The sequence below is a fragment of the Pseudophryne corroboree genome, chromosome 7 (genome assembly GCF_028390025.1).
Source record: "Pseudophryne corroboree isolate aPseCor3 chromosome 7, aPseCor3.hap2, whole genome shotgun sequence".
NCBI lineage: Eukaryota > Metazoa > Chordata > Amphibia > Anura > Myobatrachidae > Pseudophryne > Pseudophryne corroboree.
The window spans coordinates 249,765,473-249,782,889 of record NC_086450.1 but is presented as its reverse complement, the minus strand read 5'-3'; the positions used below and the strand labels follow the sequence as shown (position 1 = coordinate 249,782,889).

The 17,417-nt window shown below is 47.8% G+C and overlaps 1 protein-coding gene across 6 annotated transcripts in view; it reads right to left on the bottom strand.

The window, feature by feature from the left end:
• LOC134945051 (glutaminase kidney isoform, mitochondrial-like) overlaps nt 1–17,417 on the bottom strand; it is a 1,232,451-nt gene that overhangs the window by 393,873 nt on the left and 821,161 nt on the right. For all 6 annotated transcript variants that reach the window (XM_063934082.1, XM_063934081.1, XM_063934084.1 and 3 more), the window contains one exon: nt 1,128–1,259. In XM_063934082.1, coding sequence (XP_063790152.1) covers nt 1,128–1,259 — 132 coding nt within the window. The remainder of the gene's footprint in view (nt 1–1,127; nt 1,260–17,417) is intronic.

Genomic DNA, 17,417 nt, shown 5'->3' with positions numbered 1-17,417 from the left:
AGGTCTGGAGGAGGGGCATAGAGGGAGGAGCCAGTGCACACCAGATATAGTACCTAATCTTTCTTTAAAGAGTGCCCAGTCTCCTGCGGAGCCGTCTATTCCCCATGGTCCTTACGGAGTACCCAGCATCCACTAGGACGTCAGAGAAATACCTTTACATGCATGCGAATAAGAAATGTTATGTAAGTGTCAATCTGAATGTCCAAAGGAAAAATAGGAACAGTAGCATTTACGTCACCCAATAAGGAATTTGTGTCTATTTGGGTCAGCACTGAAAAATGTGATTACAACAATGGATACTGTTTTTATGGAAGGTTGGTTGCTTTTAGATTTGTAATTTATGTGAAGAGGTGCACTCTTTGATTAGTTTACCAACTGCTTTGCATTTTGGGAAGCAGAGGGTTAAAGACTTTCACTTGTTTGGAAAATGTGATCTGTTTGGGGTCCTGAGGACCTTGGTTGAGAAACACTGGAATAGATGTGCTATCAGATCATTTGAAAGATCATGTAAAATGACACAACTGCAACACACTCTATAACTCAACTGTATATAGCAAAATTTTATCAACTCATCCAATCAATATTTCTCGCATTCCAATCTTGTTACTAGAAAAACCACAATACTTTAATTTCAATCAAACTGGTCACATTGTACACAGATCTTTTAGTGTGTGGAAGGCACGATAAACAATGTGAAAACAGTTACAATTTAAGATTGGTTCAATTGTGATTTGGTAAGTTTTGTTCTCTATATATTCAAACTAAAACGTATAAAAGAGGTGTATGATTTTGCAACATTCTTAATATATCTGAAAGATGAATCTATACTATTTTTTTTTTAACAAAAATGTGTTTCATTCTGAAACAAAAATACAAAAACAGTGTAATTAAAAGGCAAACAAGTGTATCATAAGCAGAAAGATTGTACCTTGTACCTTTAGTTGTACAGTAGTAATATTCACGATCAATTCTGCTTAAAAGGGTTGTAATAAACATTCAGGGTCTTGCAGCGGTACAATGTGTTGGAGAGGGTATTAAGTGATTGGACATGAACCAGCACCATAACCACCTTTCAATGCAATGAATTTATAAAACTGTTAATTCTATAAAACTCTACTAGTACTCACCTGACAAAACTGAATACCACGGACACTATTTCCCAATTTATCCAATGGAGGAGACCAGAACATCATGCCCATGACATTAGGGACTACCAGAAGAATACCTCCTGAAACACCAGACTTTGCTGGAAGACCAACCTATAAGAGACCAGAGCAACAGCCTGAATTTATAGTATAGCTTAAGATTATATGTCCTTACGTTTTTTTATTTTTATTTTATCATGGGATATGAACAGTATGAAATATCTGATATTTACACTTGCAGTGACTAAAATCTAAACTCATTTTCATAGTTGCTAGTTTTGAGCAAAACCAAGCTGTGCTCTCTGAGTAGGTTTCTGAAATCCCTGAAAAAACTGCCAGTTGAGGTAGGCGAAAAAGGCATCAGTGTTTGATCTGGATTTCTCTAAGACCCCATAGTGAGGGCTAGCAGCTCTGCATACTGCCTGTCTACTACAAGCGGTAAATAAATTGCTGCACTCTCCCTCTTCGCCACCTTTAAGCAGCATGCTATTACCAACGCCGGTTCCCCCAGCAGGGGTGAGGAAGTGATCGGCTGTCAGCTTACGGCTTGAACTGGCCACATGGTGAGAGGCTGTGGGGGAGGTCGGGCATAGCGCTATGCTGTTTTTCTTTGACTCTGGCATCTGCTTTATAAATCTGCACGTTTAACAATTAGATGATTTTGGGTATAGTCATAGGCGTGCGCAGAACATTTTATTAGGGGGTGCACCGACAGAGTGGCGTGTTTAGCATCCCCTATTGGGCGTGTCTAGCACCACCTATTGGGGGTGTCTAGCACTGCCTATTGGGCGTGTCTAGCACTGCCTATTGGCACGCAATACAATATAAATCACATACCACAAGGGGCCTGCCACTGCAAACGGGAGGGTGGGGTGTCAACAGGACAGCAGCACATCACTGCCTCATTGACAGCAGCACAACCCCGCCTCACTGAAGAGAGAGAGAGAGACAGAAGAAAAAAATAATAAATATGGCAGCACTCACAGCATATACATCCAAAGAAAATATTCTCATGTACATGCTGTGAGTGCTGTCATTTTGTTTATTTTGCTACTTGCTTTTTTTGGATGGCACCCAGCGAGATGTATATTGGAGAGGAGATTGCAGAATGATTTGAATTACACAGTACTCAAATCTGGGAATGTAGTCACAATCCCGACCAAATCTACCCAACATTGGGGTAAATTTACTAAGGTGGTAGATTTTTAGAACTGGTGATGTTGCCCATGGCAACCAATCAGATTCTACTTACCATTTATCTAGCTGCTTCTAGCAGATAATAGATATAATCTGATTGGTTGCTATGGGCAACATCACCAGTTCTAAAAATCTCCCACCTTAGTAAATTTACCCCATTAAGTTACAGAGTACCCACATTTGCCCCAGCGTATTACGTGTACTACCCCCATCCTCCCAAGCCAGAGTACCTACCCTCTCCTCCACAGCTCTCATCCAGAGAGTACTACCACCATCTGGACCAGCTCTCACCAGGAATATGACCTCCATCCTCCCCAGCTCTCACCCAGAGTGCACTGCTCCCATCCTCTCCAGCTCTTAGCCAAAGTACTACCTCCATCCTCCCAAGCCAGAGAGTAATACCCCCACTCCCCCCAACTCTCATACAGAGTGTACGGCCCCCATCCAGAGAGCACAACCCCCCTATCCTCCCCACCTCTCAGCTAAAGTACTACCTCCATCCGCCCCAGAGTACTGCCCTCATCCTCAGCAGTACTTCCATGCTCCCCACCCAGTAAGCACCACTCTCATCCTTCCCAGGCAGTGAGCACCACTCCCACCCTTCCCAGCCAGTAAGCACCACTCCCATCCTTCCCAGCCAGTGAGCACCACTCCCATTCTTCCCAGCCAGTAAGCACCACTCCCATCCTTCCCAGCCAGTGAGCACCACTCCCATCCTCCCCAGCCAGTAAGCACCACTCCTATCCTCCCCAGCAAGAGTACTGCCCCCATTCCCAGCAGCAACGGTATTACCTACATCCTTCTCACCCAGAAGAACTTATGCAATAGGTGCTCCAAGGAGACCACTTACCAGCACTGGCTCACCTCTACAGGACATTTCCTGGGACCCGCAGTACCTTAGTGTCTCACTGCACAGCCCTCAGCAGTGTCTTCAGACTTCAATTTACTCCAGCACTGAGTAGCCACCGTGCTCTACTTGGTTCCCGGGAGAGGATGGAGAACAGTCGCGACACGTGAGAGGGGGCTGGGATAGCGCTAGGTGGTGGGGCTTCAGCAACTGTATAGCTGCTGTAGCAGAAGATAAACTTTTTTGTCTACAGCAGCAGCAGCAGCAGCAGCAGTGTCTTGGGGATCCGATCGGCGCTCAGCTGAGGTGCCTTGATTATGCAGGTCTGCAGCTGCCTGTCATACAGTTTGACAGGAGACGCACAGCACAGCAACAGATAGTGGCGGACTCGGCGGAGCAGGAAGAGCGCCTCTGTAACCCGGCGGCTCCCTGTATTGCTGACCTCGCTGAGCTCATTGCGCCGGCTCTGCGCGCAGCGGCTGTTCACAAATGTTGAATCTGACCGCTGCGATCGCGGCAAAGAAAGGGTGAGTGCATTCCGCCGAGGGGACCACGGGGCCAGCCTAGTATGATCTGTCCCGGCTTCCTGGCGACAGGGTTTGAGGGGGGGTGCCGCACATTAGGGTGTGCCTGTGCGCACCAGGCAACCCCCGTGCGCACGCCTATGGGTATAGTGTGGCTAGATCAATTAGCAGGCAACTCTGATTGGGTATCATTTTCACTGGAAGCAACTAAATAATATGCCTTACCTTTATAATTATTAGATTATTCTTGTCCAGCACTTTTTAAGACACAGTTAAATTTACCTGGATCAATCTTCTCCTGAATTGGAATATAAGTGTCTAGCGATAATTCTTTTATGGACTTATGCTTTCATTGAGGGTAATGTCTGTTTATTGAAATGCATTTTAATGTTTTTAATATATGTATTTGAAAGATAATTATTAACATGTCTAGTTGATTGAATATATTGTGTTTCTCATACGTCCTAGAGGATGCTGGGGTCCACTTCATGACCATGGGGTATAGACGGTTCCGCAGGAGCCATGGGCACTCTTAAGACTTTTCAATGGGTGTGAACTGGCTCCTCCCTCTATGCCCCTCCTCCAGACCTCAGTTTTAGAAATGTCCCCAGGCAGACTGGAGGCACTCTGAGGAGCTCTACTGAGTTTCTCTGAAAAGATTTATGTTAGGTTTTTTATTTTCAGGGAGAACTGCTGGCAACAGATTCCCTGCTTCGTGGGACTGAGGGGGCAGAAGTAGGAACCAACTTCCTGAAGAGTTTCATGGCTCCGCTTCTGGCTGACAGGACACCATTAGCTCCTGAAGGGTACTGGACGCTAGCCGTGTCTAGATGCTCACTCCCACAGCACGCCGTCACCCCCCTCACAGAGCCAGAAGTCAGCAGACAGGTGAGTGGAAGAAGAGAGATCTTCTATCAAGAAAAGTGACGGCTGAGGTACAGCGTGGCTGGCGGGAGCGCAGTGCGCCATTGCTGCCCACACACACAGGCACTGCAGGGTGCAGGACGCGGGGGGGCACCCTGGGCAGCAAAAACACCTCTATAAACTGGCAAAAAGGGGGCATAAGATGCAAAGGCACAGCTTTACCCCCGCCAGTATAAATATTATGAAAAGTTTCTGAGGTAAAAAGGGCAGAACTTTTTCCTCAGGCAGCCAGCACACACTGCTCAGTGCCATTTTCTCTCTCCTCAGGCTGCAGAGACATCGCTGGTCCTCCTTCACTTCTGACTACAAGTATCAGGGTGCAAAACAGGGGGGTGCACAAGCGAATTTGGTGCTTTACAAATGTGTTTTACTGTGTAAAAAGCGCTGCATGTCAGTGGGCATTCTGTGTTCACAGGCATTAAGATACTGGCGCTGGGGTTGTGAACTTGCTGCTCCTAAACTGTGTCCCTCCGACAGATTTTTACTGTGGGCATGTCCCCTATAAGTCCCAGTGTGTCTGTGTGTGTGTTGTACACGTATGTAAGACATGTCAGAGGCAGGGAGTTCCTCCCCGGAGGAAACCATTTTAGGGACACAGAAGTGTAATGTGGTGGCGCTGCCTGCACACCAAGAGCCTGCATGGGTGAAAGAAACACGTGATAGTATGCATCATATCAATAGGAGATTAGATAAGTCTGAATCTCATGCTGAGTGCAGGAGAAAATCTGTGGAGGATTTGATTTTTCAGGGCTCTGTTCTTCCATCCGCAGGCGACCCCTCTGGGTCACATAAGAGACCATTTGCGAATATTGTGAATACTGATACCGACACTGATTCTTGTGTCGACGATAGTGACTCCAGAGAAATAGATCATAAATTGGCAAAAAATATACAATATATGATTGTGGCTATAAGGGAAGTGCTGGAAGTCACAGAAGCCACCCCTGTACCTCAGGAGAAGGCTTATTTCTATAAAGAAAAGAAATCTAAGGTCACTTTCCCTCCTTCCCACAAGCTTAATACACTCTTTGAAGGGATGTGGGAGAATCCCGAAAATAATTTTCGTATTCCCAAGAGAATTCAGATAGTTTATCCTTTCCCGCTGGAGGACAGGAAAAAATGGGAGTCACCCCCTGTGTTAGACAGTGCACTGTCCAGGTTGACAAAGAAGGTAATACTCCCTGCACCTGGCACGGCTTCACTAAAAGAGCCGGCAGACCGAAAGATGGAAACTACATTGAAATCCATTTATGTTGCCAATGGTACGCTGCTCAGGCCCACTATTGCTTGCGCGTGGGTGAGTTGCGCTATGAAAAATGGTCAGAAAGCGTGTCATCAGAAATTGACACGATTGATAAAGATGAGATACTCTTTAAGTTAGGGAATATCAAAGACGCTGCCGCATACATTCTAGAAGCGATGAAAGATATTGGGCTCCGAGTTCACAAGCCGCTACCATTGCAGTATCGGCTCGGCGGGCGTTGTGGATTTGCCAGTCGAACGCGGATGCAGATTCCAAAAGAAATAGGGAGGCTCTCCATTATAAAGGTGAGGCTTTATTTGGCGATGGACTGGATGGGCTAGTCTTGGCGGCTACCGCAGGTAAGTCGACATTTTTGCCCCCCGCGTCTGCACCGGCCCCCACCCGAGGCCGCTTGGGTGGGGGCACGTCTCAAACTGTTCAGCCAAGGTTGGATTCTGTCTGGCCTGAATCCCAGGGTGTTGCAAATAGTGTCCCAGGGATGCAATCTGGAGTTTCAGGACGTTCCCCCATGCCGATTTTTCAAATCGACCTTGCCAGCTTCTCTTCCAGAAAGGGAAGCAGTAACAGCGGCAATCCAAAAATTATGTCAGGATCAGGTCATAGTCCTGGTACCTTTGTCACAACAAGGGGAGGGGTTTTATTCAAGCCTTTTTTTAGTTCCAAAGCCGGACGGCTCGGTCAGACCAATCCTAAACCTGAAAAATCTGAATCTCTACTTGAAACGATTCAAGTTCAAAATGGAATCACTGAGGGCAGTGATTTCCAGTCTGGAGGAGGGGGTCTACATGGTGTCTGTAGACATAAAAGATGCTTACCTGCATGTTCCCATTTATCCTCCTCACCGGGCTTATCTGAGCTTCGCGGTTCAGAGATTGCCATTACCAATTCCAGACGTTACCTTTCGGTCTCTCCACGGCGCTGAGGGTATTCACCATGATGGCGGAGATGATGGTTCTCCTGCGTCAAAAAGGAGTCAATATAATTCCTTATCTAGACGATCTCCTGATAAAGGCGAGATGCAGGGAGCACTTGTTACAAAACATCACACTCTCCCTGTCAATACTCCAACAACACGGTTGGATCATAAATTATCCAAAGTCACAGTTGGAACCGACGACAAGATTGTCTTTTCTCGGGATGATTCTGGACACAGAAGTTCAGAGAGTATTTCTTCCGGTGGAAAAGGCTCTGGAAATCCAGAAAATGGTAAAACAGATATTGAAACCATTGAGTGTGTCGATCCATCAGTGCATTCGGTTGTTGGGGAAGATGGTGGCGGCCTACGAGGCCATACAATTTGGCAGATTTCATGCCAGGGTATTCCAGTGGGACCTGTTGGACAAGTGGTCGGGATCCCACCTACACATGCACTGGAAGATAATCCTGTCGTCAAAAGCCAGGATTTCGCTCCTGTGGTGGCTACACATTTCTCACCTACTAGAGGGACGCAGGTTCGGGATTCAGGACTGGCTCCTGGTGACCACGGATGCAAGTTTCCGAGGCTGGGGAGCTGTCACTCAGGGAGAAAGCTTCCAAGGAAAATGGTCAAGTCAGTAAGCCTGCCTTCACATAAACGTGCTGGAATTGAGAGCCATTTACAACGGCCTTCAACAAGCGGTACATCTTCAAGATCATCCCGTGCAGATCCAGTCGGACAATGTAACAGCAGTCGCGTACATAAACAGGCAGGGTGGAACAAAAAGTAGAGCGGCAATGGCAGAGGTGACGAAGATCCTCCTCTGGGCAGAAAGACATGTAAAGGCTCTGTCGGCATTTTCATTCCGGGAGTAGACAACTGGGAAGCAGACTTCCTCAGCAGACACGATCTCCATCCAGGAGAGTGGGGCCTACACCAAGAAGTCTTCACAAAGGTGACAAGTCTTTGGGGAGTTCCTTAAGTAGACATGATGGCATCTAGTCTCAACAAGAAGCTTCAGAAATATTCTTCCAGGTCGAGAGACCCTCAAGCAATAGCAGTGGATGCGCTGGTGGCCCAGTGGGTGTTCCGGTCGGTGTATGTCTTCCCTCCACTTCCGCTTACCTAGGAACCAGGCAGTACTAAACTAAGTAACCACTGCAGGAAAACGAAGCGCTGGGCGGGCGCCCAGCATCCTCTACGGACTACGAGAAAAGGATTTACCGGTAGGTATCAAAATCCTGTTTTGTATGCGTGCTTTTTTAGTCATTAAAAGTTGTATTAAAATCCTATATTCTCTTACATCCTAGAGGATGCTGGGGTCCATATTAATACCATGGGGATGTACCAAAGCTCCCAGAATGGGAGGGAGAGCGCTGAGGCTCCTGCAAAACTGCTTGACCAAACTTGAGGTCATCAGAGGCCAAAGTATCGAACTTGTAAAACTTAGCAAACATGTTCGACCCAGACTAAGTAGCTGCTTAGCAAAGCGCATAACTGAGACACCCCGGGCAGCCGCCCAGGAAGAACCCACTTTACGAGAGAGTGGGCCATTACAGAATTTGGACACGGCAATCCTGCCGTAGAATATGCATGCTGGATGGTGAACCTGATCATGTGTGAAATCGACTGCTTAGAAGCAGGACACCCAATTTTCTTGGGATCATAGAGGACAAACAGAGAGTCAGATTTTCTATGACGAGCCGTCCTCTTCACATAAATCTTCAAAGCCCTCACAACATTCAAGGCCTTTGAAGCAATTGAGGAGTCAGTAGCCATTGGCACCACAATAGGTTGGTTGATAGGAAAAGCTGACACAACCTTAGGAAGGAACTGCTGACGCGTCCTGAGTTCCGTCCTATCTTCATGGAAGACCAGATAGGGACTTTTATAGGACAAAGCCCCCCATTCCGACACGCGTCGAGAAGAAGCTAAGGCCCACAAAGTGACCGCCTTCCACGTGAAAAATTTGATTTCAGCCTCCTGTAGAGGCTTAAACCAATCCGATTGCAGGAACTGTAATACCACATCAAGATCCCAGGGTGCCGTTGGCGCCACAAAGGGAGGCTGGATGTGCAGAACCCCTTTCAAAAAGGTATGAACTTCAGGGACAGCCAATTGTTTCTGTAAGAAAATGGACAAAGCTGAGATCTGGAGGCCAATCTCAGACCCATATCCACACCTGCTTGCAGGAAAAGGAGAAAACGTCCAAGTTGAAACTCCGCCGCAGGAAATTTCTTGGATTCACACCAAGACACATATTTTTTCCAAATTCGATGGTAATGTTTAGACGTTACCCCCTTCCTAGCCTGTGTCAGGGTAGGAATAACCTTGCTCGGAATACCCTTCCGAGATAAGATCTGGCGCTCAACCGCCATGCCGTCAAACGTAGCCGCGGTAATTCTTGATAAGCGTCCGGACCCTGAAGGAGCAGATCCTCATGAAGAGGTAAAGGCCGTGGATCTTTCAACAGAAGATCCAGTAGATCCGCGTACCAAGCCCTCCTTGGCCAGTCCGGAGCAATGAGGATTGCCAGAACCTTTGTTCTTCTCACGAGCTGAAGAACCTTTGGTATCAGAGAAAGTGGAGGGAACACATACACTGACTTGAACACCCACGGTGTTACCAGTGCGTCCACCGCCACTGCCTGTGGGTCTCTTGACCTGGAAAAGTACCTCCGTAGCTTCTTGTTGAGGCGGGAGGCCATTATGTCTATGTGAGGAACCCCCACCAACCGGTTACCTCCTTGAACACCTCCTGATGGAGGCCCCACTCCCTGGATGGAGATCGTGTCTGCTGAGAAAGTCTGCTTCCCAGTTGTCTACGCCCGGAATGAAGAATGCCCACATCGCCACCGCGTGCCGTTCTGCCCAGATGAGGATTTTTGACACCTCTGACATGGCAACCCTGCTCTTCGTTCCGCCTTGTCGGTTTATGTAGGCCACTGTGGTCACATTGTCCGACTGCACCTGAACAGCCCGATCCTGTAGAAGGTGTGCTGCTTGCCGAAGGCGTTGTACATAGCCCTGAGTTCCAGGATGTTTATTGGGAGAAGTGATTCTTGATCCGACCATCATCCCTGAAAGTTTTCCCCCAGAGCGACTGCTCCCCAACCTCTTAGACTTGCATCTGTGGTTAAAAGGATCCAGTCCTGAATTCCGAACCTTCGCCCTTCCATAAGGTGCGGAAGTTGCAGCCACTACAGGAGTGAAATCCTGTCTTTCGGAGACAGGCGTATCCTCTTGTGCATGTGTAGGTGAGAGCCCGACCACTGGTCCAAGAGAGGTCAGCTGAAAAGGTCGAGCATGAAACATGCCGTACTGCAGAGCCTCGTAGGTGGCAACCATCTTTCCCAGATGGCGTATGCATTGATGAACCATTGTTTGAATCACCAACGCTTTCTCCACCGGGAGAAATACCCTCTGCACTTCCGTGTCGAGGATCATTCCCAAGAAAGACAGCCGCCTTGTCGGCTCCAGATGAGACTTTGGAAGGTTCAGGATCCAACCGTGCTTCTTGAGCAGCTGTGTCGTGAGCGTGATGGACCGCAACAACCTCTCCCTGGACGATGCCTTGATCAGGAGATCGTCCAGATATGGAATTATGTTCACCCCCTGTTTGCGGAGGAGAACCATCATCTCCGCCATCACCTTGTTGAAGATCCTCGGTGCTGTGGAGAGGCCAAACGGCAGCGCCTGGAACTGATAGTGATCGTCCAACAGCGCAAACCTGAGATATGCCTGATGCGGAGCCCAAATGGGAATGTGGAGGTAAGCATCCTTGATGTCCAGAGACTCTAGGAACTTCCCCTCCGTCAGTCCTGAGATGACAGCTGTCAGAGATTCCATCTTGAATTTGAACTCCCTGAGATAAGGGTTCAAAGACTTTAAGTTTAGAATAGGTACCACAAAAAGGTTCGAATAACCACCCTTGTTCCACTGCAGAAGTGGGACCGGAACAATGACCTCTGACACCACCAATTTTCTGATGGCCTCCAGAAGAAATGTCCTGTCTGCCAGCAGGGGTGGCAAGCCTGACTTGAAGAAACGGTGTGGCGGGGGATCTTGAAACTCCAGTCTGTACCCTCTGTACACTATATCCAGGACCCAGGAGTCCAGACCCGACAACACCCAGACGTGGCTGAACTGCCGGAGTCTTGCCCCCACCTGACCCTCCTCCAGGCCTAGCTGTCCACCGTCATGCGGAGGACTTAGGGGTATCAGAAGCGGGCTTCGTGGTCTGGGAACCTGCGGGGGCAGGTTTCTTTCCTTTGGCACGACCACCTTTAAAGAAGGTGATCGAAGGCTTGTTCTTTCTATACGTCGCGGGCCGAAAGGACTGTGACATGGCTGATGAAAATGGCTTCTTCGTAGCCAGTGCAGCTGAGGGGAGAAAAGGAGACTTACCCGCGGTAGCCATGGCAATCCACGCATCCAGCGCCTCCCCAAAGTGAGCCTGACCTTTGTATGGTAGGTCCTCCACACACTTCCTGGATTCTGCGTCCGCAGACCAGTTGCGCAGCCAGAGACCCCTGCGAGCCGAGACGGACATGAAGGAGATCCCCACAGCCATGGAACCCAGGTCCTTCATGAAATCCACCAGGAACCCTGCAGAATCCTGAATATTACGTAAAAATAAATCAACGTCACCTTTTACCAGCGTAGTCGATTCCTCCTGCAGAGTGATTGACCACCTGGCAATAGCTTTAGCAATCCAAGCACAGGCTATAGTAGGCCGCAATATAGCCCCTGAAGCCGTGTAAATGGCTTTCAGCATAGCATCCACCTTGCGATCTGCCGGGTCGTTTAATGCGGTAGATCCCGGGACCGGTAACATCACCTGTTTGGACAGCCTGGAGACAGAGGCGTCGACTATTGGTGGGGACTCCCATTTCTTCCTATCTTCCTCTGGGAATGGAAAAGCAACCAAGACTCTCTTGGGAATCTGGAATTTCTTTTCTGGAGTTTCCCATGCCTTTTCAAAGATAGCATTTAATTCTTTGGATGCCGGGAAGGTGAGGGGGGGTTTATTATTATCTGTAAAGAAGGCCTCCTCCACCTGTTCCGGAGCTGTGTCCGAAATGTGTAAACATCCCTAACAGCCTCAATCATCAACTGCACCCCCTTGGCAAGTGATGCTGACCCCCTCAACACATCCCCATCACCGTCTGCAGCGTCAGAGTCGGTGTCCGTGTCATCCTGCATAATTGCACGTGGATGTTTGTGAGAATGTACCGCAGGGGACCCCGAGGAGGCAGTATCAGACCATACAACCATCGAGGACTGGAGTTCCTGAGTGGCATGCTCAGTCCTGGCAACTCTATCAGAAATCTGAGAAATAGTCCCCCTCAGAGAGACTAACCATTCTGGCTCTCTAGCTGGGATCTGTGCTAAAACAGTGCAATCCTGATTACATGGAACGGAGTCTTCCTGGGAAGACAAATCCTCTGCAGCATATGAAAGTGTCCCTAGACATGTTGTCACACACCCACCAAACACCCCACAAACACACAGGGTACTGGCAGAGATTGGAGCCAACCCACACACAGCGCTATTAGAGTATAGGGAGACCCTAAACCCGTGCTGTGTCCCTTAATAGGTGACACAGTCTTCACACAGCCTTCCCTCCCTTCTACTACCCCCGGTACCGTACAGATAGCTGGAGTCGCTCTGGAGGGACCTGTGTATCCACTGGCAGTGAGCTACAGGCAGGAAAATGGCGCTGAACGCTGCTGGGTCCGCTCTGAGGAGAAGCTCTGCCCCCTCAATGGCGCTGTCTTCCCGCTCTTTGAAAGATTATACTGGCCGGAGGATTTTGAGCTGGCCCGGATCCACAGACCCCGACAGGCTTGTGGTCAGTGTAGGGTCCGGAGCTGGCCCAGGGCGCCCCACCCAGCGCAGCACCACAGTACCGCTGAGCCTTCCAGGAACGTGGTTAAGACCGCACTCCTACCCTCTAGCCGCCCTCTTCACACTGTCCCCACGCTTGCAAGGGGGGACAGTGACTCACTCGCCACACTTCAGCTCCCTGAGGGGGTGGCGGCTGGCTGCCGGGGCGAGTGTTCTCCTGTGGCTGGGCGCGATCGGACCCCTCTGGAGCTCAATGTCCAGTCAGCGGGGGCAGTGGCTCAAGACCCCACAGGGCAGACACTGCTCCCCCCCCCTCAGTCCCTCGCTGCAGGGAGGCTGTCGCCAGCAGCCTCCCTGTAAAATAACAAACTCTAAAAAAAGAAATAAAAAACTTTTTCTAAGAGAACTCTGTAGAGCTCCCCTAGCTGTGACTGGCTCCTCCGGGCACATTTTCTGGTAGGAGGGGCATAGAGGGAGGAGCCAGCCCACACTATTAAACTCTTAAAGTGCCAATGGCTCCTGGTGGACCCGTCTATACCCCATGGTACTAATATGGACCCCAGCATCCTCTAGGACGTAAGATAAATATTATTTATTCATAAACGTCCCAGCTATGAAACATGCAATAAATTCTCAACACTTGGTGTGGCCACATATAAAGGAGATCATAAAGTGATACAGTACTTTTCAGTCACAGTAAAAAATTGGATACTTTGGAAATGTATATGCATTGAATAAACAAAGTTACAATTACATAAGAAACAGTCTCTGAAGGAAAAACCTCAGCTGTCTTTAAAAAAAAAAAAATCTATTTCATATTGTGGGGCGGACAATTGCCTATTTTTGTAGCTGCAGCTGTGCTTTTAACCCTCTGTTATATCAGGTGATGGGTGTTACTTGTTTTAGTGCATATATGTTAATCTAAATTAGCACCTATTTGGGGGAAATATTATTTTGATAAAAATAGGATTTTAATTACATACCGGTAAATCCTTTTCACGTAGTCCGTAGAGGATACTGGGGTCCATTTAGTACCATGGGGTATAGACGGGTCCACTAGGAGCCATGGGCACTTTAAGAATTTGATAGAGGGAGGAGCCAGCCCACACTATGACCCTCCTACCAGACTCAGTCTAGGAAACTGTGCCCGAGGAGACGGACATACTTTGAGAGAAATATAGATAAGGATAGTGGTGAGATTCCGAACCAGCACACAAAAGAGAAAAGCCAAGCTAATCAAACTTGAAACAGGAACAGCAACGGCTGAACCAACATTACTTAACCAAGTAACAGTGCAGGAAGAACGAAGCACTGGGCGGGTGCCCAGTATCCTCTACGGACTACGAGAAAAGGATTTACAGGTAGGTAATTAAATTCCTATTTTCTCTTACGTCCTAGAGGATACTGGGGTCCATATCAGTACCATGGGGATGTACCAAAGCTCCAGGAGAAAAGTCAAAGGATCTTTCGGCACAGGAGATTCAAGAAGGGCATTCAGGAGGGTATGGACCATGTCCCGGAAGGGAACGATGATCGGACAGGTCCACCATATATGGAGCATAGTACCTCTGCAACCACAGTCCCTCCAACAATTCGGAGAAGAGGACAGGAAGAGTTTATTGAGTCTATCGGGAGTATAGTACCAGCGATAGCAAATCTTGTATGCTGTCTCTTTGATATTGGTTGCAATAGAGCTCTTAGCTATCCACAGTCTCATGTTTCCCAGTCCTCATCTTCCGGGGGAGGTCCAAGATCTCTTTCCAAGGCAAGAAGAGCGGGGGAGACATGGAGTAGCATTGCCTCCGACTTGGAGTAGTTAGTCTTATAGCCCAGAACAAGACTATAAGATTGAAGGACCGAGAATAGGTTTGGGAGAGATATGGCCAGTTGAGTCATGGCCGGAAATTTACTAAGATGGGAGTTCTATTTAAGATGGGATGTTGCCTATAGCAACCAATCAGATTCTACTTCTCATTTATCTAGCACATTCTAGAAGATAATACCTGGAATCTGATTGGTTGCTATGGGCAACATTCCATCTTAAATAGAACTCCCATCTTAGTAAATTTACCCCATGGAGAGAAGAATATCGTCCGCGAAGAGAGAAATTTTGTGGTTGGTACGGCCCTCTTGTACACCATGTATATCTTGATGGGATCTAATTTGGGAGGCAAGCGGTTCAATTATAAGGGTAAATATCAGTGGGGACAGAGGGTATCCCTGCCGTGTACCATTAGAGATGTGGACTGGGGCAGACGGCACGCCGTTGATCAATACCGTAGCAGAGGGTGAGGAGTATAGTGCCAGGACACAAGTGAGAAAGACAACAGATAAGCCATAAGCCTCGAGAGCGGTTTTCAGGAAACTCCAGGAGATCCTATCAAAAGCTTTTTCAGCATATAAAGAGAGCATGATAGAAGGGGAGCCCCTGGAGTTTGAGATATGGATAAGATCGACTGCGCGTCTGGTATTGTATCGTGCCTGGTGCCCTGGAATAAACCCCACCTGGTCATAATGGATCAGGGATGGGAGATATGGGTTTAGGCGGTTAGCCAGGATTTTTTAAAATAATTTTAGGTCCAGGTTCAGGAGGGAAATAGGTCGGTAACTAGCAAAGTTAAGTGAATCTTTGCCTTCCTTAGGGATCGCCAGAAATCTAGCTTCCAACATCTCAAAAGGAAAGGGGTCGCTTTATTGAAGAGGGACTGGAGGTGAGGGGTGAGCAGATCAGATAATTTTTTATAATACAAAGCTGTAAACCCATCTGGGCCAGAATATTTGCCAATTTTTTTTAGTTTTTATAGTTTGAGCTATTTCCTCCTCTGACATCTCACTGTTAAGATGATTCATAGCATTTTGAGATAGTTTGGGCAGGTTAGATTTGGAGAGGAAGCAAGAGATCAGGACAGAGTGGGTGAGGCAAGGGAGGGAGATGGGAGGTTGTACATGTCAGTAGTAGGCTTGAAAGGCGCCCTAATGGCAACGGGATCATGAACCAAGTGGTTGTGGGGGTCTCTAATTGATATGATATTTTGTTTGGCCCTAGAAGATCGGAGTCGTGTCACCAGGATTTTGTCAGCCTTGTCCCCTTTCTCATAAAAAGACTGGCAAAGCCATTTAAGACGTTTATCCACTTGTCTGGAGAGAAAAAGATCAAGTTCCGCCTTAACTGTTCGGAGTTTGAAAATCTGGGTAAGGGACTGTTTTTTGGTCTTAGAAGCCATGCTAATCAGGTTCCCCCGGAGGACTGCCTTATGTGCCAACCAAAGAGTGGATCTAGAAATATCAGGGGAGTCATTCAGAGCAAAGTAATCAGACAGCTGGTCTCGAAGATGGGACAGAACCTCTGATAAGTGGGTGAATATGGGCAGATTGGAGATTCAAAGCAAATTTGTAGCAGAGTAGGATCATATCGATGCGGGAGTATGAATTGTTAGGTGAGGAATAGAATGTGTAGTCACGTGCAGATGGATCCTTCATCCTCCAGGAGTCATAGATGAGCTGGGATTTCATGAGACGGAGGAGGGACCTAGAGCGGAGAGAGTCCGATGAAGGGACAGAGGGTACAGGAGCAGAGCGGTCCAATGTGGGATTTAAAACAGAATTAAAATCTACTGCGAGAATGAGTTCTCCTTGTCGAAATAGAGTAAGGAGGGTATCTAGTTTGGTGAAAAACAACTCTTGATGTTGATTAGGGGCATATATGTTAGCCAGTGTACATAATTTATTATTAAGTTTCCCCACTAATATAAGAAAACGGCACTCTTTGTCAGTGTGGGAATCATTAAGGTCAAAGGTGAGGTGACGAGCAATCAGGATTGCGACGCCTCTTTTTTTCTAGCTGCATGATCGCATGCATGAAAGGAGTCAGGGTATGGCTTAAAACATAATTCAGGATGTGAGTTGTGTAGGAAATGAGTCTCCTGAAGAAAAACCAGGTCACCCTTATGGAGTTTAAGAGAAGCAAAGAGCTTTCCCCGTTTTGGGCCCTTTTACGTTAAAAGAAAGGACTCGAAGACCCATGGGAAACTAACTGAGAAACAGGCAAAATAGAAAAAGTGTTGAACCGTAGAGATAGCATGAAAAAGCCGAGAAGTGAATAGGAGATATAGAAGGCAAGAGACAACGTGGTCAAAAGGAACGGAAGAGGAGAGGAGGAAGGGGACCGGAAGGAAGAGATGGTTAGGTGGTCATCCGGCAGTGGAGGCCAGGACCGTTGGTGCTGACAGGGGGAAGGGATGCTATGTGTCCGAAGGACACCTAGGTCAGCTAAATGGGCTAAAAGCCCTAGGGGGGCGCAGCAAGGCATCCGAACGATGCATCTCAGTGTGAGTATCGAAAGATAAGAGACAGTCCCACCTGGTGAACCTGAGGGAAAAGGCTAGAACAGAAGGCAAGATTAAAGAGCAGATGGAGCAAGAGCACATGAGAAGTATGGAGGGAGAGAAAAAGCAGGGCATTACATTGCAATAAATGTTAGAAACATAATGATGTAAAACAAACGAAGAATTCATAGAGCCTGAACACGTTAAAGCTAAACATAGACATCTCCCCGACTAGAGAGTACGACCATTACAGATCGTCATAACAGGAGATATCAGGTAACACAACTGAAAACCTGGCGCTAAGTCAGGTCACCGGCGGCGGAGCTGAGGAGGCCACTGCTGCTGGAACCGTAGACCATTCCGAACAGGGAGGCAGAGGCATCTTCCTCTGCGTTCGTGGGGGTGGGAATACAGCAGAGAAGTCTC